We start from the raw sequence: 25681 nt of genomic DNA, 5'->3' as shown, positions 1-25681 counted from the left end.
TGAAACCTCTCTATAGACAAACAATTTTAAAACTGATTATAAAATTGAATCAAAAACTAAAATTAATTAATATGATTGAAACTAAATATAGTAACAAAGTTGTATCTCAAATTATTTGTAGTATCATTTGAAAAGCAGATTATAATAAATGAATATAGAAGTGAAGAAACTCTTCTATTAATAAATTAAATAAAACGAAATGAATAGATTTTACAAAAGTTCATATGGACAAATTATTAAATATAAGTAAATAATCAAATAGAAAAAATATCTTTATTTAATCATAAACCACAGCGCTGGTAATATGAGTGAGGTTGAAATAGTATAATCATCAACTTATTAAATGCAATATCTTTTTTACATTTTGAAACATTATCTGGATGGCAGAGCACAAAAATTAAACCTTGATAGATCATCTATCTTCCACCAAGATAGCAACTTTATATAAATTACGAAGAAAGTTAAAAAGGAATTGTCCTGTAATATATTTAATCAAATTTATATCCTTTAATCATCTGATTTCAGCCCAATTGGACATTTGTGGGATGAATTAGGCAAATACATCAGAAATCATAATACAGCAGCAAAGAACAATCAAAACAAATGTTAATAAAAAAATATAATAATGGTAAACCTGTAACGATAGCAAAATCAGTTACTTCTATGTAAAAAAGAAAGGGAGAGGCGTATTCAAAATCGAACATGTGGATCATTGACTAGCATAAAGAAAAGTAAACTTTTCATTTAATTTAAGTTCATGTATGTACGCAAAGGTTTTCTTCATTTAACTTTTGTTCAGTTATCACTTATATCTTACTCTGGTGTTAATAAAAGTCACAAATTCTTCTTTATTTTTATTATATTGATTTTCAATATGTCACTATCAAAAATACTCAAATAAATTTGAATAAAAATTCGAACAAGATATACCAAATTTATTTGATCTACTATGTATCAGTGTTATATTTATTTTAACATTGAAACATAGTTTCTAAAAACAAAGAAGTAGACAGAGTTTGTGCAATAACCTAATATTATCACAATTTATTCAAATACATAATAAATGAATAATTTAATTAGTAAGAACAATATAAGGATGAATATAATTATATAATTAATATATAATTAATAAGTACAAATATAGATACCACAAGAATGGATATTGCACAATCATTATACAAAACTACTACATAATTTATCAATGTTTAAATTATACATTTTTCGATATGTATTATTATGTAGACATTATGCCAAATAACTACATAATTTAATTATACTTTAATTATACTAAATATACTATACCAAATAACTAAATATTTGCTAATTAATTCTTTAAGACTTAATTCTATTAACAAAACAAGTTAATATAATCTAACTTTTTGAAAATGAATATTTCCTTATTATAAAAACAAATAAGGGTTTTGCAACAAAAGTTTCTTAAAAAATGAATTCTAACCTGTATTATTAGATTCGTTACACGAATCAGTTGAACATTCATATAACTCTCCATTTGCATCTGGTTGTCGATTACGTTTTTTACTCATCTCGATGTATTTTCAAACTGAAACGAATATAATTGTTAGAACTTTTAATTTTTGCCACTCAGCAATTTAGTAAACAAAAAAGCATGTGGGAATTTGGTTAGACTAGTTATTCTAGAAAATGTATACGATAACCCAAACAATTCCTAACATATAAACGTTATGCGTTATTGTATCTTATATTAAATCGTGGAATAATTTGTTTAAGTTCACGAAATGTTATGCTAATTATTCAAAACAAACTAAATACAAGCAGTAAAACAAAATATTACCGTAACAATCACTATGCTTGCACAATCCATATACTGTGCGTGTACTCTACTACGACCATATAAACAGGTCTCGACACTCGTATATTGAGGCCTAGGGAAAACCGTCCGAAAATTGAGTCATGATTAATTGTGAAAAGTCAACATGGAAGGCAAGAAGGTTCTCGTTCTACGCATGCGTAACATGTTATAAACGTCTCAGACAGAGGCAGAGATACTCTATTCATATCTGTCTGTCTCGTAAAAATGCAGATTTTATTGACCTACCATGTTGATTTTTTACGACTAGACACGACTCAATTTTCAGGCGGTTTTCCCTAGCGACCGAAAAAAGCTGTTTATAGGATCATATACTGTATCACTAACACCGCCACTAGTACCACTATTGTACTTTCGAAATATCCAATCACACAATTGCAAACTATCAAAACTATAATATGGACAGGATTGAAAACTTAAAGTTACGATATACTGTGTACTTGGCTTTACATAGGGTCATCCACTTATTGATATCTACTGATATCTATAACATGTTATTACTTACAGAAAAAGAACATGTGATATAAGCGAGTGATCAACTCATGTTCCTAAAAAAAACCCAATGCACAATGTACTTCAAAGCAGTGAAAATGATCTGCAGTATCTGAAAAGATCTGATGATCTCAAAAAAGGAAGCGCTCAAATTTTTATATGAGAATGAGATAATTAAAAAATAAGAAAATGCCAATTATGAATAAATATGTTATATAGCACTACGTTATAGTTTAATTTACAATTTATATTCTACATATCGCGACGTATTTTATAATCTTATAAATTTATATTTCCAGTGCTATTCTTATAGGCTAAATATTACAACAATGTACAATTTAACATATTCAAATCGGCGTGATCCGGCAATCTGCACTTCTATCTAACCCACTGCAGAGTGGGTCACCATTGGGTCACATCTTTTGTTTAGGCATCAGGCGGCGTGATCGGTAGAACACGATTCATCATGATTCACATTATTTATGTTTCCAATCTTAACTTATAAGAATATAATTTAACGAAAACTGGAATAAAATGCAAATGTTATTGGAGAAGACGCGAATGAAAAAGCGCGCCGGCTTAAACGTGTTAAACTAACATGACAAACTGATAAAGTAATAAAGGGAAGGAGGCAACGAAAGAAGGTAGGTAAGGTGTGCTTTTGCTTAACCCATTTGCCAGCCAATTGCGTACCTTTCCATATAATGGGCACGGTGCTTTGTCCACTAATCATATCTCACGTAAGTAATGGGATTTGCAAAGTATCATGCAATAAAAATGTTTAATGTTGAAATTCGAAAAAATTATGTACAAGAAAATCTTTAATGACAATGACATATCCATTAAACGAAAAATATCAATTAATATAAATTTTAGATAAGATATTATTTTAAATTAAATAATATAACGTAGTTTATGAATGATATATTTTCACATATTTATCAAAAACAAAACAGTTTATTTAACAAATGTGTTAATAATTTTTGTTGAGTAAAAAATTTTAATTTCTTCGCAGATCTGTCAGCTTCTCTTATTTTAATATAAGATTCTTTTTTTTCTTTATTTGATTCTTGAATCTTATATAGGAACGCGTTCGGATAAAGCAAAAAATGACTTCCGACGAGATTGTAACTTGCGAAATGAGTTTGTACTTTTGACCAATCGCGGGGAGACGTGATCGCGAAGAAGCGCGTCAACGGGAGTCGTAAATTCCCGTTACGATTATAATAATCGACACCACGAACAGATTGATTCCCTTATTTCTTTTGGGATAACAGGAGTGATTGATGTGGTATAATACTGCGATTAACAGGTTATAAATTTTATATTTCCAACAACTTATTACAATGAAGACTTACACCGTTACGTGTGATATAAATGTCATAGACGATTATTTGACGGATGAAGATCCGATAGAGATACACTGAATGTTTTGTCGTAGTAGAGCAAGGCCCTTACAGTTGAATGTAGTAATGTAGTAGAATAAGTGTAGAAATGGTGTAGAATAAGTAGAAATTGAAGTGACTGCTCTGTAGTTATAAGAACAAGTGAAGTTCGTTCTTGTGTGATTACTGAGGAAAGCTCGGAGTGGGCGTCTTTGTTGTATGAAGAAGGCGGATTTGTTGCTCACATTTTTCGTTAGGAGAGTAAGGGTAACGATCTGCGATGCCCATTGGTTATGACCAACGTTAGAAATGAAGATAGGAGGAAGTTGCCTCCTACCAATGTGGCTCATGGGCGACATTGTTTATGGGAAAACCCAGCTTTTTCGTTAGACAACTATCCGCTTCACAGTTCTGCCCGAGCAGTCGAGCTATGCGGACGTGAAAACTGATGCCTCCGTAAGTGCGACAAGAGTGAAAGAAGGGACGAGCAACAGAACCAATCGAGGATGGTAAACACTCAAAAGATACCAACAATAAGAATACTAAACAAAGGAGAAACATACGCTATAAACAGGGCAGTAGACCAACAGAGTCCAAATAAACCAACAAGTGAAGTACAGGATTGCTCAAATACAAACGAAATAGAGATGGAAATAATACAAAAAGATGACAAAAAGAGCAATACCAACAAGGAAGACTGTAACTCCCAGCAAAAAAAGAAAAATAAATACAAACACAAATGATAGGAGGACTACAGAAACAGAAAGACAACAATGGCTACAAGAAATTCCTACACAAAACTCCTTCAGCTCACTGACAGAAGAGATAGACTCAGACCCTACAGAAAAACCAAGAACACACACCCCCAAGCTACCACCAATCTACATAGACGCTAAAATAATAGACCCCTTCATTGAACTGCTAAACAGCACGGCAGGAAAAAAAATTACACCATTAAACAGCTCAAACTGGATCAGGTAAAAGTACAAACTAATACTCCAGAAACCTATAGGAAAGTGACAAAAGCGCTAAAGGGAAAAAACGCTGGGTATCATACTTACCAACCCAAATCTGACAAAAGCTACAAAGCAGTAATCAGAGGTATACACCCTAAAACAGATACAAACAAAATATGCGAGGAATTGGCCAAGATCGGACACCAGGTAAGAACGATCAACAATATAACCAGATTTGATACTAAGCAAACACTACAGTTATTTGTAACAGAGCTTGAACCAAAAAGTAACAACAAATAAATATTTGAAATTAAAAAAATCTTAATGCATGCGGTGTCAACAATATGGACACACAAAAAACTACTGCAACAGAAACCCGGCGTGTGTCAAATGCGCAGGAAGCACCTAACAGTGAACTGCCCACACACGGGTAAAATAAACGACGTAAAATGTCACAATTGCGGTGGAAATCACCCAGCCAGCTACAAAGGTTGCGTAGTCAGAAAACAACTACAAAGCAAACAGGACACATAACAATTTCCATACGCAACAGGACAACACAGAATCTATGTCAACACCAAACACACAGCATGTAATGAACAATAACCACACTAACACCAACACCGTTAGAAGCCGAAGCTACGCGCAAGTAGTCAACCGGTCGTCACCCTTAGACAATCAAGAACAGAACAACCACAACAACGACACTACAGAAATCAAAGAGTTAATAAAACATTCCATAAAAAACACCGAAATACTCACAAAAATGATAAGCGAACAAAACGAACTCCTCAGACAGCAAACACAGCAAATAACAGTCATGCTACAATTACTTACTAACATGATGAGCAAAAAATAAAAATAGACGCGCTTAAAATAGCAGCCTGGAACTCTAACGGCCTACAACAAAGGGCCCTAGAAACTAAAACATTCCTGTACAGCAATAAAGTCGACATACTACTCGTCTCAGAAACACACCTCACAATAAAAAGCTACATAAAAATACCACACTACACCATATACGACACCAAGCATCCCTCAGGGAAAGCACACGGAGGGACGGCAGTAGTAATAAAAAACGACATTAAACATCACCTACACAGCCAGAACAGTAAGGAACAGTAAGAACAGTAAACAAGCAACCACCGTTACCGTACAGACTAACAGCAACCAACCGCAGTTGTCAGCAGTATACGTACCGCCGCGACACAAAATCACAACGCAAATGTGGGAAGACTACTTCCGACACTTAGGTGACAAGTATATTGCAGCGGGAGACTATAACTCAAAGCACACACTATGGGGATCAAGAATCACCATACCTCGAGGCAGAAGCTTGGAAAAATACATCAGAAATTATAACCTCAATATATTATCCACAGGAAGACCGAGATACTGGCCGACAGACCTGAGCAAAATAACTGACCTGCTAGACTTTGCAGTTACAAAGGGACTAAACGCAAATAAACTAAACATAGCACCCAGCCTCGAGCTTAGCTCCGACCATACGCCCATAATAATTACATACAGAAACAAACCAATATTTTACAGCAGCACAGAGAAGCTATGCAATAAAACCACCAAATGGCAAACATTCAAAGAAATAATAGAGAGAAAAGAATCAGCTGCAACATCCTACTGAAAACACCTGAACACATCGATCAAGCAGTAACAAACACTCACAGAAACTATCCAAGAAGCAGCAAGGGCAACCACTATACCTGCAACAACCAACAGACAAACAAAAACAGTTCCACTAGACATCCTCGAAAAAATTAGAGAAAAAAGAAAAGCGAAAGCAAAATGGCAAAAATACAGAACAAAAGAAAACAAAAAACACCTAAACAAACTCACAAAAGAAACAAAAAACAAAATAGAAGAGCACAACAACAACGAGTTCACAAAGTTCATCGAGTCACTATCTGCTCACGAGAACTACAACTACTCCCTATGGAAAGCCACAAAAAGAATAAAGAAGACAACAAAAATGGTACTAGCAATCAGAAGAACAGACAACACATGGGCAAGAAGCAACGAAGAGCAAGCTGAAGAATTTTCCAACCACCTATGCAACACATTCACCCCACACAACATCAACAACAGTAACCACAATAGTCATACGGACGAGGACGCGCTAACTACTAGTACACCAACTGACAATCACTATACCATACCCAAAGCAACAACACAAGAAATCAGAAACATAATCGAGAAAACAAAAAACAATAAAGCACCAGGAATCGACCTAATTAACGGCAAAATCTTGAAAAACCTTCCGCCAAAAGCGATAAGACAAATCACAATAATAGTAAACGCGATATTAAGAATACAATACTTTCCAAAAGCTTGGAAACTGGCACAAATCATAATGATACCCAACCCAGGCAAGGACCCACACGAAACCAAATCCTACCGACCAATCTCACTACTACCGGTGTTCTCCAAGATACTAGAGAAAATAATCTATGACCGGATAAAACCAATAATAGAGAAGAACCAGTTAATACCGGATCACCAATTCGGATTCAGAAACAAACACTCCACAATAGAACAAACGCACAGACTCGTCAATGAAATCTTACAGGCGCTGGAAACAAAACAATACTGCCGTGAAAGCGTACTACAATCAATCAGGAAACAGTTCCCGGGGCAGATATATCAACTAATCAAATCATACCTAAGCAGCAGAAGCTTCATAGTAAAAATCAAAAACACACACTCGGAAGCTAAAGAAATCAAGGCAGGAGTTCCGCAAGGAAGCGTCCTAGGACCAATTTTATACGCATTATACACGGCCAACATACCAACAACTACCAATAGCAAAATACTGACATTCGCGCGCGACACAGCGGTACTAGTCAGCCACACTAACCCTGTAACAGCAGTCACATTACTACAAGAACATATCACAAAAATAGAAAAGTGGCTTCAAGCAAAACAAATCAAAGCAAACCCCGAAAAATGCAAACACATTACATTCACACTGCGAAAACAGAAACCACCAAACATTGTACTAAACGGCACACGCATAACACAAACAAGGCAAGTCAAATACCTAGGACTCCACTTAGATTCACGACTCACATGGAAACAGCATATTAAAGCAACAATAGACAAAATACAGATGGCAAGGAGACAAATGTACTGGCTAACAAGTCGAAAATCCAAACTAAGCATAGAGAACAAACTAAAAATATATAAAATGGTCATAAAACCAATCTGGACGTACGGAATAGCACTATGGGGAACAGCAGCAATGAGCCATATAACCAAAAGATATGATGCTGCACTCCATGCTTAGTCGTACTTCGCCTGAAGACGGGTGGTCGGGTCAACGCCGGGAATTCTGCTAATAAGCGATGGTACGGGGATTCCTTGTCGATGGTCCTAATGGATCCTACGTCGGTCTCAGCTGCGGATCCCCTCGTAAACAGCTGGGTAGTCTTGTCCAGGAGTCGCCTGTTTCGCGGGTCGACGAGTAACCCGTAATGGCCCAAAAAGTCAACGCCGATGATAAGTCGTGAGCACTTTATTAAAGTACAAAGTATTTGATACAAAGCGCAAGCCCTGGTATAATAATTTATCGGAATAAATACGCGCGTGTCGAGAAACTTCGTATACACTTTGATGCGTCGATATGCTTACTCTGCGATCGCTGAACTCTCTCGCTCGTCATTTCGCTTGTTTATTTATACTGGTCGAGGGACAGTCGGAAAGTTTGAACTCGACTGCGTTTGACGGTTGAAAGTAACGGCGACATTGTTTTGCTCGGAGTTTATTACACCTTGCAATACCTGTGACCTAACGGTCATGATACTCCGAAACAAAACAACAATAAGATTTGAATTTATCCTGCTCGCGTGCCGCTACAGACTAAAAAGGAAGCACCCAACAGATCTCACAAAGGACATAACCTAACATACGAACACTCACCACACTAAAGAAATAAATCAATGAAATTCGAAGATGGTATCCCACTGGGGGTAGCCATCCACATGCTATATTGCTATATCACTAAGCTATAATATTTTACCAAATGTCCTACTGGACAAATTGTAAAATGTAAATAAATAAATAAATGAATAATAAGAAAAAAGAAAACTGGCTATTCTTTTTATTTGTTGCTGTACCTCCCTTTCTTTTCTTGTCAGATCGTTATCTATGTATATTCTCTTTTCCAATTTGCTTTTCTCCTTCATTACCCTTATTTTTTCCTCCATTAATTTCATCATCGCCACTATTATTGTGTTTTTGTCCCCCACTCTTATCCTATGTGTTCTTTCTATTTCTGCCCCTATTTTCATTTTTTCTCTTATGAACTCCTTTACTGTCCCTTCATTGCTTCCTTCGTTCCAGTCTACTCCTTTGATTACTATGTTCCTTCTTCTTTTCTCTCCTTCTGCTCTGTCCTTCTCCTCCTCGATTCTTCTAATTCTGCCCAATAGTTCCTTCTTTTCCCTTTCCCACCCTTCTCTCCCTCTGGCTCTCTCTGTCTCACTACTTGCCCTTTCCTCTTTCATTTCCTTCTTCATCTCCTCCACTTGCTTTTCGAATATCCCTTTTATTTCCTTTATCATTGCCCCGAATCCTCTTTCCATTTTCTCTATTTTTTCTATCATTACCTCCATTTCTCTCTCCCTGGCTGGTGTCTCCTTTTCTGACAAGCTGTATTTATCCAATGTTAGAAAAAAAACATGTGTTAAAACAATTAAGTTAAAAAGTTGAAGTTTATGGTGGGTCCTTAGGTTTATTGAGGGTCGGAATGACGGTATGTGGACCGTAGGTTGCCAGGCAATGAAGGACGTCGCGCGGACCATCTCACGCGACATAACAGAGTTATTCTAAAGAAACGGAAATTTTTTGTGGCTCTCATTTTTTAACATTCTCAAAAATCTTAAATTATATTGTTAACATGATAGAGAAAGATAAAAACTGTAACTTCATAGGCAAATTATAAAGAACTATTAATTTAATTTATTTATATCCGTAAACTACTTTTTATAGATGAAATTCTCAGCCTCCCGCTAATCAAAATTACAAAATTCAGCTTACAACCCATGCTCAATGAAGGAATTTGAAGTTATTTACTAATTTTTCTACTTTATATATATTTTACAATAGGCATATTTATCATTCACATTTATTTTCACTTTAATCGACTTTGTTTTATTGACAAAAAACATTTAGACTCTTTTCAATCCCCCGTCTGTGAAAATGTTTCTAAAAAATTCATGTCTGTGGTATTAACAGAGAGAAAAACGCCCATTGTTCTAGTTGTTCCACGGTACATACTGCACCACGCGACCAAATGCTAAAGGTGCTCCACGCTAGCATATGCAAGAACTTATTTCGTTTCATAACAAATGAGATATACTCGCTGTGGTTCTACGCTACAAGAGTCTATTTCATTGCACAGTTCTACGGAAAATTTTCATACTTTTTTATTTGAAATAGACAAGTATAAGAATAATAAAATCGCGCAATAATTAAATTTAGTTGCCTCAGAAAGAGAAATTAATTGTTTATTATATTATTTTTTAGGGGAAAAAAGAAAATCTTTCCTTTTAAATGATAATGGATCAATGAAAAGATGCTCAATGATGATCAATGATTTTTTTTTTATATATATATTTGACATGAAATTTATTTTCCTCGCGGTAACGTTTTTGTTATAATAAAACCTAAATTTCATTTTAATATAGTAGCTGACAGATTGCAAATAATGTTTCTGTTGATGTTGTAACTGTTCTGTATGCGTGTTTATTTATAAAAACGATAAAAAAAGAGGAACAAATTAACTGCAGACAATATTTCACGTCATGATTAATTTGTGATCCACGATTTTTATCCATCTTACTTTCATTACTGAATAAAACTTATAATTATTTAGAAGTTTGCTCTCATCACCGACTTTTATGCTTTTTGAATATACTGTCGGGACCATGACTCTGAACGTATTTGTCTTATATATGTAACCTCTGCACAGTCCTACTTTCCGAGTTATTCGCAAAAAACTGTCTGTACTATCTCATTGAATCCGGCCCATATGTATGATATATATTACAGTGCGATTGCACGCGAAATTTTATTTGACTCCCTCGAAATGTAACTTCATGCAATCGAGACATTTTAAAGCGTAAGGATAGTACGCTGGTGCGTATGTACAAGATGAGTGAGTGACTGATCTACGGGTGTATACCCGGTCAAAGGTTGTTGACTGTACGAAGGATGGAAAATCAGTCGTGTTCGAAGCCGATGCTGTGGCGGAGGAAAGCTAAGGATGGGTGTGTCTAGCACACGGGACCATCGGAATTGTTGGTGGCGATTTTGGCTAAGAGAATGAGGGAAATAGACTTCGTTGTTAATTGGTTAAACGAAGGTTGGTGGACTAGGAAGGGCCTTAGCCGCCCTCGATAGAAAGTGGTTAGTGGGAGGCCTCATACGTGAGAAAACTAACTATCCTGTGTCAAGCCGTAGTAGACAATATTCTTAAAAGAAGCGATTTAGATTGTTGTTGTTGTTAGATTTTATTAGTTTGTTGGGTCTGAAGGACCTTAGCTAGTAAATTCCTTAGATTTACGATGGGACCTTAAGACTATTGAGGGTACGCAGCAAGGATGAGCGGACATCTGGTTTCCGTCTGGCCCGCGGTGTGTGGCCTGGTCTAGGTAGAGTGTCGCCCGACGTAACATACGTAAACGAATTTCAAGGGAATATATGCACATATTATTATAAACTGATAACTGGATTATAAACTGGAGTTGGGAACTGAGCGCCAACGTTCGTAAAGCAACACGTCGCGGGACTAGCGTCCGCATTCGTAAAGCGATACGCCGGAGGACTCAGTGCTGGCGTTCGTAAAGCAGCTCGCTGCGGGACTTAGTATCAGCGTCCGCAAAGCAACACGCCGCGGACTCAGTGCCCACGTTCGCAAAGCGATACGCCGCTGAACACACAGAAGAGCAAGTGTAAGTGCAAGCTCAGTGCCGCCATTACGCCGTCGGACTTAACGTCTGTGCGCTCAAAACCATACGACGCTGGGTCTTAGCGTCTGCACGCGTAAAGCGATACGCCGCTGGGACTCAGCATCTGCATCTAAAACAGTCTGAAACCGAACAGGAGAATGGCATCACGGGGACAGACACCGCCAACCACGATGGCGCGAGTGGTCCTGCGATCCCTAAGGTCGCAAAAAACGGAAGGTACAACACCCGAAAAACAGAGCCCAGAAATAAAGAAAATGAAAAAGGCCGAGGAGGAAGGAAAAGAGGCCAAGCAGGAATCTCGGCCAGCACCCGAAACACCAAGGCCGATATCGGACATAAAAGAAAAGGCAAGCGAGGTCGAACAAAAGATCTTGCCTTCTGTCTCGACCCGAACAAGAAGATAAATAAGGACCAGACCGCGACAATCATGAGGCATTTCAGAGATATGAGGGGAATTGTGGAGGAGCTCTTGCTCCACAATAGCTACCTGACTGGGAGGCTAGAACAAATCACAGGGACGGCCCAGAGCAAGAATACAGAAATACTATCTGTGGTGAACAAGTCGCTGCAAGTCAGCAAGCGACTTGAAACAGCGGTCAAGAAAACCGCGAGGGCCGAGCCAAAACAGCCCTCGTATGCAGATAAGGTCAAAATGACCAGTAGCAAAGTCGAGCAGATAACCGTCAAGCCACCGAAAAACGTGGTAATTATCCGCCCGGAACAAATAGACGACACAATAAAGACGAGCGAGGAAGCTCGGGAAGCGGTGTTTACACTCGTGAACCCCCGAAAGAAGGGAATATAAGTCACCGCCATAAGGAAAATCGGTGGAAATGGACTTGCAGTCGAAACGACGAAACCGGAAGGCTTAAAAGCATTCACAGAGAACGCGAAGCTGAAGGAGGCAGGCCTAAAGACCAGCACACCGCAGAGGAGGCAGCCCCGGATGATCTTGTTCGACGTCCCCAGAGAAATTCCTGAAAAGGAGATAAGAGCCTGTATCAGGAAACAGAATGAGGACAGACTCAAGGAGGAGAACATGGCGGCGATCAAATTCTGCTTCAGGACGGGCCGCAAGGACTCCGAGGAGACCAACTGGGTGATAGAAGCACCCCCCCCCCCCAGGTAAGAGAAAAGTTATTAAAGGGGAAGGTCTATATATCGTGGAACGCATGCAAGGTCCGCGATTTTATTGCCGTCAGCCGCTGCTATAAATGCCAAGGCTATGGACACGTAGCAAAATACTGCCGCGTCGACTACGATATCTGCTCGCACTGCGCGGAAAGTGGGCACAGCACGAAAGAGTGCACTAGTAAGGAGAAAACGCCAGCTGCGTAAACTGCAGAAAAGCTGGCAAGAAAGGCGACCACGCCGCCTCCGATGGAAACTGCCCTATGTATAAAAAGGCCCTGGAAGCAATTTTAGCAAGAGCTGATTATGAGTAGAAGCACAAACGCGAATAGACTAGGACATGGGAGGAAAAGGGGAATACGGATCCTGCAACATAACATGCAGCGATCCAAGACTGTCCCCTATGAGATCAGGACGCAGATGAAAGCTGATGGCGACGAAATCTTGCTGATGCAAGAGCCATACAGCATCAACGGCAAGATACCTGGACTCGGTACAGGAGTTGCGATCGCCTGTCGGGGATCGAAAAACGATCCACCAATGGCAGCTGTGGGGTTAAAATCGGAACACGTAACGCCACTCGAAGTCGCCGGGCTCTACACAACACACTATATGTGTGCAGATAAGCGACGGAGAAACGGAACTATATGCGGTAAGACGAGACTACTTGTGCCGAAGGATGATGCAGGAAGGAAGTACACGCCCGCTGCTGGGACTGCGATGGTGATGATGACGACGCCGAACATGCGCTGTTCCACTGCCCCAGGTGGATAAGGGAAAAGACCGAGTTGGAGAATCACCTCGGCAAATCATTGACAATTGACGACTTAATCGGGCTAGTGGTGCAAAAAGGGGACAACCGGACTGAGTTCCAGGCCTTGTGTAATATAATAATGAAGTCACGGCTGGCGCAAGAAAAGATAGAGGAAAGAAGAAGAAGGCGCTAGAAGGAGATTGCGGTACTAACACAAGACCAACCCTGAAGTAATGCCGTGAGGCGGTTCCAGGGTTGGTGCTTGTATAGTTAAAGAAGCGGATAGAGGAGACGTTTTTGGTGGGTATGGTTTACACCATCTGCCGAGTCCCACATAACCTAGTAACCCATCACTGGGTATGCGTAATAGCATTTTCGCAAAATGTGCATCCAGGCAAACAGGAACATTTGGTTGGGCGGCGGCGGGCTTTCCTTGACGTACAGGATTACGCAGATATTCACCGTGCACGCAGATACTCACTGATGCCACTTTTGCAATGAGGGAGTGGACTTGGCGCAACACACGCTGGAGCAGTGCTACGTCACACTCTCATCGCGGAAATAGAGTGAATCTCTCGTCGCCGGCGGTGCTTAGAACACCTTTCTGTCGGGCTAAAGAGGTAGGAGGGCGGTCACCTCCTTCTGTGATTAGGTGATGCTCTGGAGGCTGCGGAGCGGATATGGCAACGAAGTTCCCATCCAGAGAGCATCCATAGATGACGATCGGCGAAGACGGGGCAGAGCCCGTGGACGCACATTGACAAGGCGAGCACCCCGGTGTTGCCAAACTGCCTGGTTGGGGAATCAGGCAATCTTGCACTGTGATATCGAGGGTGTAGTGCGATGGGCATGACCGCACATCGCGCCATCGAAGAGAGAGGATTGTTATCAGTGCAGGTGAGGAGGCTCGCGAGTATGCTTTCGCGGTTCCAGGGCCCCTCCGGATACGCTTCGGAAGCTGGTTGTTAAATAAACTATATTATTGAACATCTAGAGTATTTTGGGGGCATTTTCACCTTAAATCACCTCAAACTGGTGACCATCCGACATGAGATACAGTGAAAGAGGTGAACGTGATAGTACGACTTCGATCGCCGCGAATTAGGAGTATATGTGAAATGGCAAATACTAATGAGGCCGCGAATAGCAAAAGCACAGCAAACCAAGTGATCAACATGCCTCCACTGCATCCACAGAACACCATATTTGCCTTATTGGAGGCGCAATATTAGAGGCAGCGAATATTACGAACGACAAAGTAAAATTCGTGACACTCGCTAAATGTATCGAGAATCGACTACACTGAAAGATACGAAAAATTGAAGAGTGAGATCATCCGCAAACTGGCCGATTCAAACAGCACGAGAATGCGGAAGCTACTGGAATCTAAAGAAATGGGCGACAAAGAACCGTCTCAATTTTACCAAGACCTAAGAAAACTCGCCAGCTCCTCCATACCAGACAACTTCATCTTTACGCTTTGGAGAAATCGACTCCTTATATCAAGCACGTTCTAGCAGCTGTGGATGACACCAAAGCAGAAAACTTGACGCGGGCGGCCGACCGGATCCACGAAGCACATTCAGAGAAATTGGATGACAGGTTGTCCCGAATAGAGGCACAAACCGAAGCACTGAGCCTCAACCACCGCCGCTGTCAACGATCAAGCTCGAAACATCGCAGATCGAATTCGAGGGACAGACCGCAGAACTCTGGTCTCTGCTACTACCACACAACCTTCGAAGACCGAGCAAGAAATTGTCGAAACCCGTGCACCTGGACCCAAAGGAAACGGAAGCAGCCATCCGTAAACGCGGCATGCGACGACGGCCTGTCGTCCTGCCGCATTTTTGTCACAGACAGGAAGTCGAAGATCTCCATCCTCGTGAATACCGGTACCGGTACGGTATGTGTATATCCGCGCAGCAAACTACGCGCACCCGCGAACAAAGATACGTACGAGCTGTTCGCGGTCAACGGGTCACGCATCGCGACTAACGGCACCATCCTAGTGTCCCTCGTACTAGCATTGCGTCGAGCACTGAAATGGCGTTTTATAATAGCGAACGTTAACACGCCTATCATCGGCATGGACTTCCTTGGCCACTACGAATTATTGGTAGACGCAAAAAATAAACGTCTCATAGATTCGACCACGAACCTGTCAACAAGAGGATACACGGACACGACTCGGACAGCGTCGATTAAGATAATCATTGGTGAGCTGACGTATCACCGACTTCTCGCCGAATTTCCGGATCTAACCCGGTTTTCGGACGAGAGAAAACTCTACACGGTGTGATACACCATATCGAGACCACCCGTCTATAGCAAACCCGGCCACCTCGCACCCAATCGACTTAAACAAGTCAAGGCGGAGTTTGAGATGATGATGGAACAAGGAATGATACGGCCATCGAAGAGCCCACGGGCATCACCTCTGCTCGTCGTACCGAAGAAGGACGGAGACCTATGACTCTGTGGCGACTACCGTACGTTGAACGCCCGCACCGTACCCGACAGATACTCGTCGCCGCATATCAAAGACTTCGCGCAACATCTGTACAGTAAGCGTATCTTTTCTAACATCGACCTCGTCCGCGTTTACCACTAAATTCCGATCGCGCCCGAAGACGTTGAAACACCGTAATCACGACACCTTTCGGTCTTTTCGAAGCAGCCAATATGATGTTCGGAACGCCGTGCAAACATGTCAGAGCTTCGTCGACGAAATCACACGTGGTCTCGATTTTGTCTATGCGTATATCGACGATTTTCTAGTAGCTTCGGAAGACGAAAAACAGCACCGCGGACAAATGCGAATACTATTCAACCGCCTCAACGATTACGGTGTAGTAATCAATCCCGCTTAATGACCTGATAAAAGGCGTGAAAAAGAGCAACGCGCCCATCGAGTGGTCAGAATAAACCGAAAACAGTTTCAGCGAATCAAAACGTGCACTCGCGGATGCCACGATGCTAGCGCATCCGATACCAGGTGCGCCCGTCAGCCTCACGGTAGACGCGTCGGACTACGCAATAGGTGCAGTATTGTAACAACGCGCGAACGACAAATGGCGGCCGCTGGGATTCGTCACAAAATCCTTGACTCCCACGCAACGAAAGTATAGTGCATACGACAGCAAACTTCTCACGATGCACACGGCGGTCAAACGTTTTCGACACGCTGTTGAAGGGGGAAACTTTTTGATCTATACAGACCTTTTACATACGCATTCAACCAGCACCCCGACAAGTGCTCGCCGCGACAATTCCGACATCTCGACTTTATTACGGCATTACGACTGACATACGATACATCGAAGGACAGGACAACAACGTAACCGACGCCCTATCTCGCATCGAAGCTATAGGAATGTCCGTGTACCATCAAACTCTCGCCGCCGCGCAAGGAAACGACACCGAGCTACGCGACTTAGACAACTTCAGGTACATACGCGTTACTACTGAAAAAGACACGTTTTCCAGATCAAAACGTAGATATACATTGCGATGTATCGGGCGACACAGTACGACCATATGTACCGAAAGCTCCACGGACTTTCCCATCCCGGGATACGCGCTACACAAAACCTGGTGACGACGCACTTTGTCTTGCCGTCTAGAAACAAAGACTGCAGAAACTGGGGACAACAGTGTATATCATGCCAGCGATGTAAGGTCACCAGGCACGTAGAATCCCCAGTCGGAACGTTTGAAGCGTCGACAGGCAGATTCCAACATATCCACGTAGACATTATCATAATGCAGTATTCGAAAGGCTACCGATGTTGTCTAACGTATATCGACCGCTTTTCGCGTTGATCCGAAGCTATACCCATAGCCGATATGGAAGCGTCAACTCGTTTTGGCGTACCATCGAAAATAATAACCGACCAAGGACGGCAATTCGAGTCGCAATTATTTAACGAATTATGCCGGTTGCTCGGTGTCAAACATCTACGCACGACGGCCTACCACCCCGCGTCCAACAGGATGGTAGAGCGCCTACACCGACAATTGAAAACGGCGATCAAATGCCACGATACGAGCAACTGGGTTGAAATCTTGCCGATCGTACTATTAGTAATTCGAACAGCCATTAAGGAGGATCTGAATGCAACGGCTGCCAAAATGATCTACGGCACAGGAATACGATTGCCAGGGGAATTTTTCGTACCGACGGTTTGACAAGCGACCTCCGAATATGCGAATCGGCTTAAAGAACCGACATAGTGCGAAAAACATATTCATTTTCTACGAACTCGCAATGTCACCCTATGTATTCCTGTGTAACGACGCCGTCCGCAGTTTACAATCACCTTACGACAGACCTTACAAAGTAATACAGCGCGGAGAAAAGAATTTCACTATAAAAATAAACAATAGAAATGTGATAGTCTCCATAGACCGACTAAAACCCGCGTTCCTTATAAAAGACAGCATTGAATAGCAAAGCGTCGAAAATCGGGACATAATAATACCGCTTGGTATTCAAACCGAACAAAGCGAAAGACAAGTGAGCTCGAATAATGAAAATATGACAAATATGTCGGGTTTACATTAGAATTAGGGTTAGGGGCGTGAAACGAATCTTCGTTTGGGTTACACGTTGTCGTTATGCAATGGAGAAGACATTGACTAGTGCAAATACGATTATTATAGAACCGGACAAGTAACCGCGGTAGTTAGGTGCTCGAGAAACTAATGACAATGATCCTAGGTTCAGTAACGAATCCGCGGTCGACGGGATGATAGATGAACGTACTCACAAAATCTAAGTCGGACGCGTAATATTCACTGGTCGTAAAGAGTTACTCCTTTCATCAATGAGATCGCGAGAAAGAATGTCTTTCCCGTCCCGATGATGCCACGGAGGAAAACTATAATGGGGTGTGTCTAAGGACACAAGATCATCGGATTTGTCGAGAAAAGCCTTCGTTCAGAAAGTAAGGGAAATTGGCGTTGCTGCTAATTGGTCAATCTCCATATCGGTTATTAGGCTAGCCGCCCTCGAGGGAAAGTTGCTAGTGGGAGACGCCGCTCGTTGAAAAATAAGTCTCCCCTATTTTCCCGTAGTTGGGACAAAGACTGTTTGTCTGTTTGAAGGACTTTAATTGACTAAATCTTAAGATTTATAACGGGCCCTCGAGCTAGCCGAACATGTACTGCGGAGACGCATCGACATCTGGCAATCATCTTACTCGAAGAATAGAGTCTGCGTGTGGCGAGCCACTGGACAGAAACCGTTGGAATGTTTACTGTCGCGTGTCGCCACGAATATTTCTTTTAAGGAGAGCTATAGAATTACTCCATACCTTTGTTAGACAAAGCGTTCATCCCGTGACCGCGGCTACGTTCGGCGACTGACTGTCGCCTCGAGCCCAAGCTCATTATCACGACTCTCGAACAATTACAATCGGGTTGAATAACTACAATTGTTCAATTACAGCTATAGTAGACTCTAGGTTACAATGTTGCGGGATTATCCAAAATTCCAAAGGCTCCGGTGTTCTTTCATCTCTGACAAATAAATACGTCATGCGTTCGGGCAGAAGGGTCCGATTTCCTATGAACGTTCCCTCCACGTAAAAATCGTCATCTCAGAGGCCACGAAATCCAGGCAACCGTGCAGAGCGTTCCAAGCTTCATGTCGCCGTACAAATACATACATAACTTTAGTCAGAAAATATTTTTTTACTGGGGTTAAGATGCAACGAGACCACAGTCATGTAAAAATATGTACTACTAAACGATACAAAATTTAATATACTTGAAATTAACTAATTAGTATAAACTACTAATTAGTATATGAACACCGTGAGCAAAAACATTTTGGAAACCAGCTGCCAAATAGTATTTCGTCTATAACTGTCTTTAATGATTTATTCATTAATTGTCCATACTTTAATTCCACCACTGAAATGCTTTCTTCTTGAACTTTCTTGACTTTTCTTTCAAGATCTATATCGCCGTCCTATCGGTAAGATAATGCAACAATGTAACTTCTTTATTTTTGACATTTCGTTAATAAAAATTCTATTAACATATTGGTAAGACTTTCCTGATTAAAATGAGACCAAATACGATATTATTATTACTATTAGCTATTGAAATCACTATTAAAATGAAATTTAGGTTTTACTATAACCGAAGGTAGATCGTCGCTATCTTAATAATTTGCATCGTCGCGATAGCGCGCGTTATTTAAAATATTCGATACGTGTGAGAGCTTTTAGCTTCTGACTGAACAATAATAAAGACATTCTTGGTAAAACACTCAACTAGATTAGTGGTCATTCGATTAATGAGAAAGCCATAAACAGGAATATAGCTAGAAGCAATAAAAGGGGGCAACTGCGACATTTCGAATGTATCCTCGAAACTTATAAACTGTATAGTCTTCTTAAGTGAGGACTGCGAAGAGAGAAGAGCCTCTTCACAAGGCCCTTTTCGACAGCGACGATTTAAAGCCATGTCACACACAGTGCTCACGTGTACATTTTTGCATCAGTTTCCTTGCATCATTTATTCTGGACCACGCCACGAGTCGGACAATCTAGCGGAGGACGTCAGAGCCCATACCCCTTGGAAGGAGTTATTCTTTGGATTGGACCTTGTGAACCCCCTCCGAATTTCACATTTCCCTAAATCAGGAATTGTAATGAAAGAACAGGAAGAATCATCAGAATCATTTCGGTTTCGATACCAACCAAATATAGAGCAATCACTATCGCAAAACCATTTCATTCTTATTTATTTCGATACAAGTCCTGATCTTTATCCTGCGCATTCGGGATTTGAAAACCTTACTATTTTGAGGCGTTTAACAACATTATTAACTAGCACGAGTGTAACAACATACATTTACGATTTACACCACTACACGATATGATTTAGGGTTTTGCGCTATGCTATATTACCTATAAAAGTTTACAAGAATTCGTAGGCGCATCATACTTTATAATATCATAGTTTATAAGCGTTATTTGTATAACGTTATATAGTAAATCAGTATAAATTTCGCTCTCGGTACATACGGTACACGCTATTGCGTGAACTTAATGTGATTGTAAGGCCCCAACGAATATATCTAGTTAAATCGAGATGCTCTGTATAAATCGAGAATGAAATTTAAATTGATTTATTGTATAACAATGCATAAAATACGCCGCTTATACAGGGTGTTCAGTTGCAGGTGTAAAAAAATTAAAATTTAAGAGGTGATTCTTCGAGAATCACACAATTAAAATGGGATGAAAATCAAGAATAAATAATTTGCGTTTTCAGCTTTGTTCTTTAGTTATTGACAATTACGAATTAGCTAAAATATCCCTATGGGCGAGCAAACCTCCTTACACGAACGAAAGTAGATGCACCCTATGCAGCGGGATGCACAGTGTTACGTCGCGTGAGGTGGTCCGTGCGACTTCTTTCATTGTCTGACCGTCAAGGCCCAAGCACCATTATACAGATCCTCAATAAACCTAAGGCCCTACCATAAACTGAATCGTATTAGTTTGCAGGAACCTTTAATCCTGCAAATATTTTCGATTTATAGCTGGTATAGTTGATACGCTAGTTAATGCTACTCATACGGTTATGAATTAGAATATCAAGGATACAACAGTTTGGAAATTCAAAATAGTGCCGCGCTTTAGAAAGGTGCGACAAGTTTCTGAATCTATTCCATTCAGCTGTTCGCCTTGTTTCGAAAATAACGAACGAGAATCAAACTAATCGAAATAGTTTAACGACTATTTCTGGTGACAGCAACTACTGTTTTGGTTTAATTATAATTTGGAAAATCTAAGACTCGACATCGAGAGTAATACATAACGATTACGAACACTGAAGACAAGACCAAATCGTGACAACTGACACCGATGACAAGAGCATTCCTACGTGGTATCAGGTGTCAGAGTCATTTCAATTTTGTTGACCACGTTATTTCTTGTATTCTTGATTTGAATATCGCCGCATTTTAAATGAATAAAATTATTCTTGCTTAATTTAATGTGTTTTAATACAATTTGTTTCAATCTGACTTGATTTTAATTTAACATGACTAAGAAAACATATCCAATTCTTTTTTTAAACTTGCGTAGTTGCAACGACGGTTTTATAAAAATGTTCATTAAAATTTAAACTTTTGTAAGTACTCAAAGCTGTTTTGTCCTTTATTTTCTTGAATTAGTGACATTATTTTCTTTATAAAGTATAATATTATTATAATATCTTTGTAAAGGATAATAAAGTATATACTTTGTACATATGCAGAATGTACAAAATTATTTTACATGGCTGTAACAGGTAATTCTACATCTCTAGTCCGATAGAGATTTACAAAAAGAAATGTAGCCGCAAAAAATTAATCTTAATCTTGAAGTTTAGGGTCAAATTTTTTTTATTGCATCATGAGCAGTTTATTCATCATGAGAAACAAAAGTCTCAAAGAAACCATGGATTGCAACTTAATCGTTATATTAAGCATAGTTATGCTTAATTATGAGCAAATCTATTGAAACAGAAATTCTATCTGAAATTCTATCAGTAACATACATTCATTGTAAATCTGCAAACAATTAGTGACAAAAGCATTAAATAATGTGCTACTGTTGTTATTAGGTATATCTTTGTTATCTTTTAGAAGACATAAAGAACTATTGAAGACATGGCTTGTAATTATTATTAAGTAAGTTAAGTAATTATTATTAAGTAATTATTATTATTGTAAGTATTATTTATTATCAGTAACAGCACAAATGTGCATTAATATATGAAATTTTGAGAAATTTCCTCTCCACAAAAATAGTGGTAGAATAAACGATAGGTATAAATTTGAATACAAAAATATGTATAGATATTAACAATAAGAATGCAACAAGACGATTTTTGGTAATTATGTAGAAGTTTGATCTGCTTGCCAATTTCAATGTCCTTGAAATATGTTGTCGCAGTTATTATTCTGAGTAACTTCTTCCTATACATATAAATGTACAATCGTTACTCGGTGTATATAGCTTCCAAAACATATTCGCAAAAAATTATAAATTTAGGTTACGGTTCTAGAATTCACTTCATTCTAGAATAAACGGCTACATTTTTATATAGCCCAATCTGAACTTACACTTATTCTAAACTTACTCTTACTCTATAAATAACAAAATACATCAATGAATTATAAATTGGGCTAAATTGCTCTCTGGCCGTCATTCGATGGCTAGTAACGCTGGCGTGAAATAATTTTTGATGAATAGATTGATATATGAAATGTTGTATTTTATTCTGATATTCAGTTGATCAAAAATGTAACAAATATACCTATTATCATTGATAAATTTAATTGTTTACAGAACAAAAATGTATAAAATAAATAGTCGAATAATACATATATATACGTATATTTAGTATTAAATATAAATTGCTTTATAACTTGAAAAACTACAGCCGAGCAGCGATTACTTGTATAAGAAAAAGTTGTTCAGAATGATAACTTTGGCAATATATTTCAAGAGCATTGAGGAAGAAACCATACTTCTAAATAATTACCAGAATTCTTACTGCAAGAAAGTGCAAAATGAAATGTATGCAATTTTGCTTTCTCTCAGATGAAGCCGCTCAGTAAGAGCTGAGCGCAAAAAATATCAGAAATACTAAATATAGAACCCACTATCATTAATCTGTAAGATTTCCTATGCAGTAATCACAATCGCTACAAACTCTTGTGCTCATTTTGCACTCTTCCTGCAGTTGTATTTCTAGATTTAATAAGTAAATGGTAACCATTTCTACCAATAAAAGTATAATATAACTATTAAAAGTTCTGATAAGTCCCGAAAACATTACAATTTATTTTCGTATTATATAATACATTGCGTCAGTATTTTTTAAGGTGCAAAAGGTAGAATTAATTATTTCAATGAAACATATAATAATGTACATAACTATCGTCTACCCCGTCCTCGTCCACGTCCACCTCGACCTCCTCTCGTACCACGTCCACCACGCCCTCGACCACGTACTGCTCCTAAAAGTAATATAAATATAGAAACAAAATATATATATATAAAATAGAATGTCTATTGTCATTGATGGTATAAAAATATGTTTACACATTTTGATTAATAAATGTATTTCGACATACTACACTGTTTTATCCCTATTGAATTTGAATGTTTGTAGTTAAATTATCGTATCTTCAATTAATTATAAAAGCTACTTTAATTACAAATATACAAATATAAAAAAAATTCAGTAGCGTGTGTAATATAGCATTTTAAAAAATTAAAATAATTGTTATATGAAATATATCTGAAAAGTATAAAACTTTATTAAGGAACAATGTGTAAATACACATATGAGAGAGAGAGAGAGAGAGAGAGAAATCAATATACTATGAATGTAATAAGTAATATAATTGACTAGTTTTTAAAGTCTATCGACGTTATTTACAAATTTCATTTGAATAACATTTTTTGGAAAGAATGTTTGATTAGTTAATTATACATATAATCACATCAAATTCTTATCTTAATAAACAAACAAAGGTGTTTATGTTAGTCATGTTATTTGTTTCTTAATAAAATAAACAGTCAACAATACATTAACAATATCTGTTGAGACTTTTAGTAAGATGGGCCTTTCTGTTTAGAATTAGTACTAAATTTAAAATAGCATACATGCCATTAATAAATTTTTATATTCTTTTACAAAAAGTATTTGCAATATTTATATTATTTGTAATATAAAAAGCATGTATGTACTTTCTCATACTTGTAAATTAGTAATAGTAACTAATATTGTTATATTTACAAACCTCGTGCAGCCTCCTTCTTTTTTGCTTTTGCTTTTGGTGTGTCGTCTATGAGCAAAGTCTCAAGTGGTAATGAATCTGGTAATATATAATACCTTATATTATTGCCTCGTAAACTTAATGTATCTAATTGTACAGGATCCCTATTCTTTATTGTCATTTTTACAGTCTTTAAATGCGTATTCATTGCCACATCTACTCCTATAAGTAAACATTCAACAAATATTATTAAATTTTAATGGAAATATAAACATGAAGATTTTTTATAGGTTATGATGACATACCGGTAATAGTACCGTGTACTTGAGTACCATTCTTCAATTCTATTGTTACAGTCTCATGACTGAGTTTCATTAAAAATCTGAAACAGTTAGAACAATTATATTATAAATACAATTTAGAAGATTCAAAAATATCAGATGTGATAAAACATAGCAATAATCTTTACAAATCCAATTAATTATTCACATATATAGTGTTAATCTTAATATTTCTACTTGATCTTAAACTTTTTGTTTGATAAATATTTTATTACTTCTTACCGAATTATTACAAATTAATATACGTACCTTACTAGTTTCATGATGATGTTTGATGTTATGTTTATCTTACAATAAAAGATTACAACCTCAATTTCATACCGTATTTTCTTACCTACACCATACAGAATACTGTATTTCTTGTGTTCCAAAAACTCTTCATATCTGTTCAATCTACTCGAAGTTCCAACCACGTCCTAGCTGTGCCCCTAACTGTCTCCTGCTCATACTCATACCTATAACCATAGAGTATGTGCAAAACTTATAAAAACCTATATCATAGTCATTTATATATTTCGTATAAAATTATTAGTAACAAAATAATTAAAAAATTGTGATACACAACAATAATAAATACAATTTATAAATATAATTTATGAAATAAAACTAAAATGCGCAGAGAAATATTTCATTTGATGTTCTTAAATATTATTGTATATTTAAAAGCAATATATCTTTTTACATTATCATTTTACATTAGTAATATCAATTGACAAACTCAAATAGAAGAGATCAGTTTTTAATAATTTAATGAAATAATGAATTTCAAATTACAATGTTCAACGAATTTTAATCTTTTTCCAACTTTGCAACCTTCAAAAGGGATTCCTTGCATAGGATTCCTGCAGATTTTTGCGAGCTGAATGCGAATCTGCAAGCCGTTTTTTTCAGTACCCACAGATTCCGAAATAGTTGATTTTGAAAAATATTACAAACTTTCAACTTGGAAGATGTTTTGTGCTTTCACAATAGCAGATATTAAGTTGCTGTTG

At 38.3% G+C, this 25681-nt stretch overlaps 3 protein-coding genes across 7 annotated transcripts in view; all 3 read right to left on the bottom strand.

Moving 5' to 3' along the window:
* The window catches only part of LOC117237522 (ubiquitin carboxyl-terminal hydrolase 16), a 41722-nt gene extending 39749 nt beyond the window's left edge, over window positions 1-1973 (bottom strand). For 2 of the 4 annotated variants that reach the window (XM_033501565.1, XM_033501567.1), the window contains exons 1-2: window positions 1814-1973; window positions 1457-1561 (exon numbers count right to left, since the gene is read on the bottom strand). In XM_033501565.1, the coding sequence (XP_033357456.1) occupies window positions 1457-1544 (88 nt within the window). In that variant the 5' untranslated portion in view covers window positions 1545-1561; window positions 1814-1973. Of the gene's footprint in view, window positions 1-1456; window positions 1562-1717 lie in introns of those variants that run through there. The other 2 variants (XM_033501566.1, XM_033501568.1) reach the window with 2 other exon arrangements.
* A 6487-nt stretch (window positions 1974-8460) lies between these two features.
* Window positions 8461-9310, bottom strand: LOC117237505 (probable kinetochore protein NDC80). Its single transcript, XM_033501530.1, has 2 exons — window positions 8800-9310; window positions 8461-8483 (listed from the first exon to the last, which is right to left on the bottom strand). The coding sequence occupies exons 1-2, from the start codon at window positions 9308-9310 to the stop codon at window positions 8461-8463; spliced, it is 534 nt and encodes a 177-aa protein (XP_033357421.1).
* A 14073-nt stretch (window positions 9311-23383) lies between these two features.
* Window positions 23384-25152, bottom strand: LOC117237558 (probable small nuclear ribonucleoprotein Sm D1). 2 transcript variants are annotated; one of them, XM_033501641.1, is made up of 4 exons: window positions 25024-25152; window positions 24654-24730; window positions 24373-24570; window positions 23384-23583 (listed from the first exon to the last, which is right to left on the bottom strand). In XM_033501641.1, the coding sequence occupies exons 2-4, from the start codon at window positions 24721-24723 to the stop codon at window positions 23501-23503; spliced, it is 351 nt and encodes a 116-aa protein (XP_033357532.1). In that variant the 5' UTR covers window positions 24724-24730; window positions 25024-25152; the 3' UTR covers window positions 23384-23500. The 2 variants fall into 2 exon arrangements, with proteins under 2 accessions (XP_033357532.1, XP_033357531.1); XM_033501640.1 differs by having other exon boundaries at window positions 24939-25145.
* Between the last annotated feature and the right edge of the window lie 529 nt (window positions 25153-25681).

This window comes from Bombus vosnesenskii, unplaced genomic scaffold, assembly GCF_011952255.1.
Source record: "Bombus vosnesenskii isolate JDL3184/JDL3185 unplaced genomic scaffold, Bvos_JDL3184-5_v1.1 scf7180000013379, whole genome shotgun sequence".
NCBI lineage: Eukaryota > Metazoa > Arthropoda > Insecta > Hymenoptera > Apidae > Bombus > Bombus vosnesenskii.
This window is presented reverse-complemented; position numbering and strand designations above follow the sequence as displayed.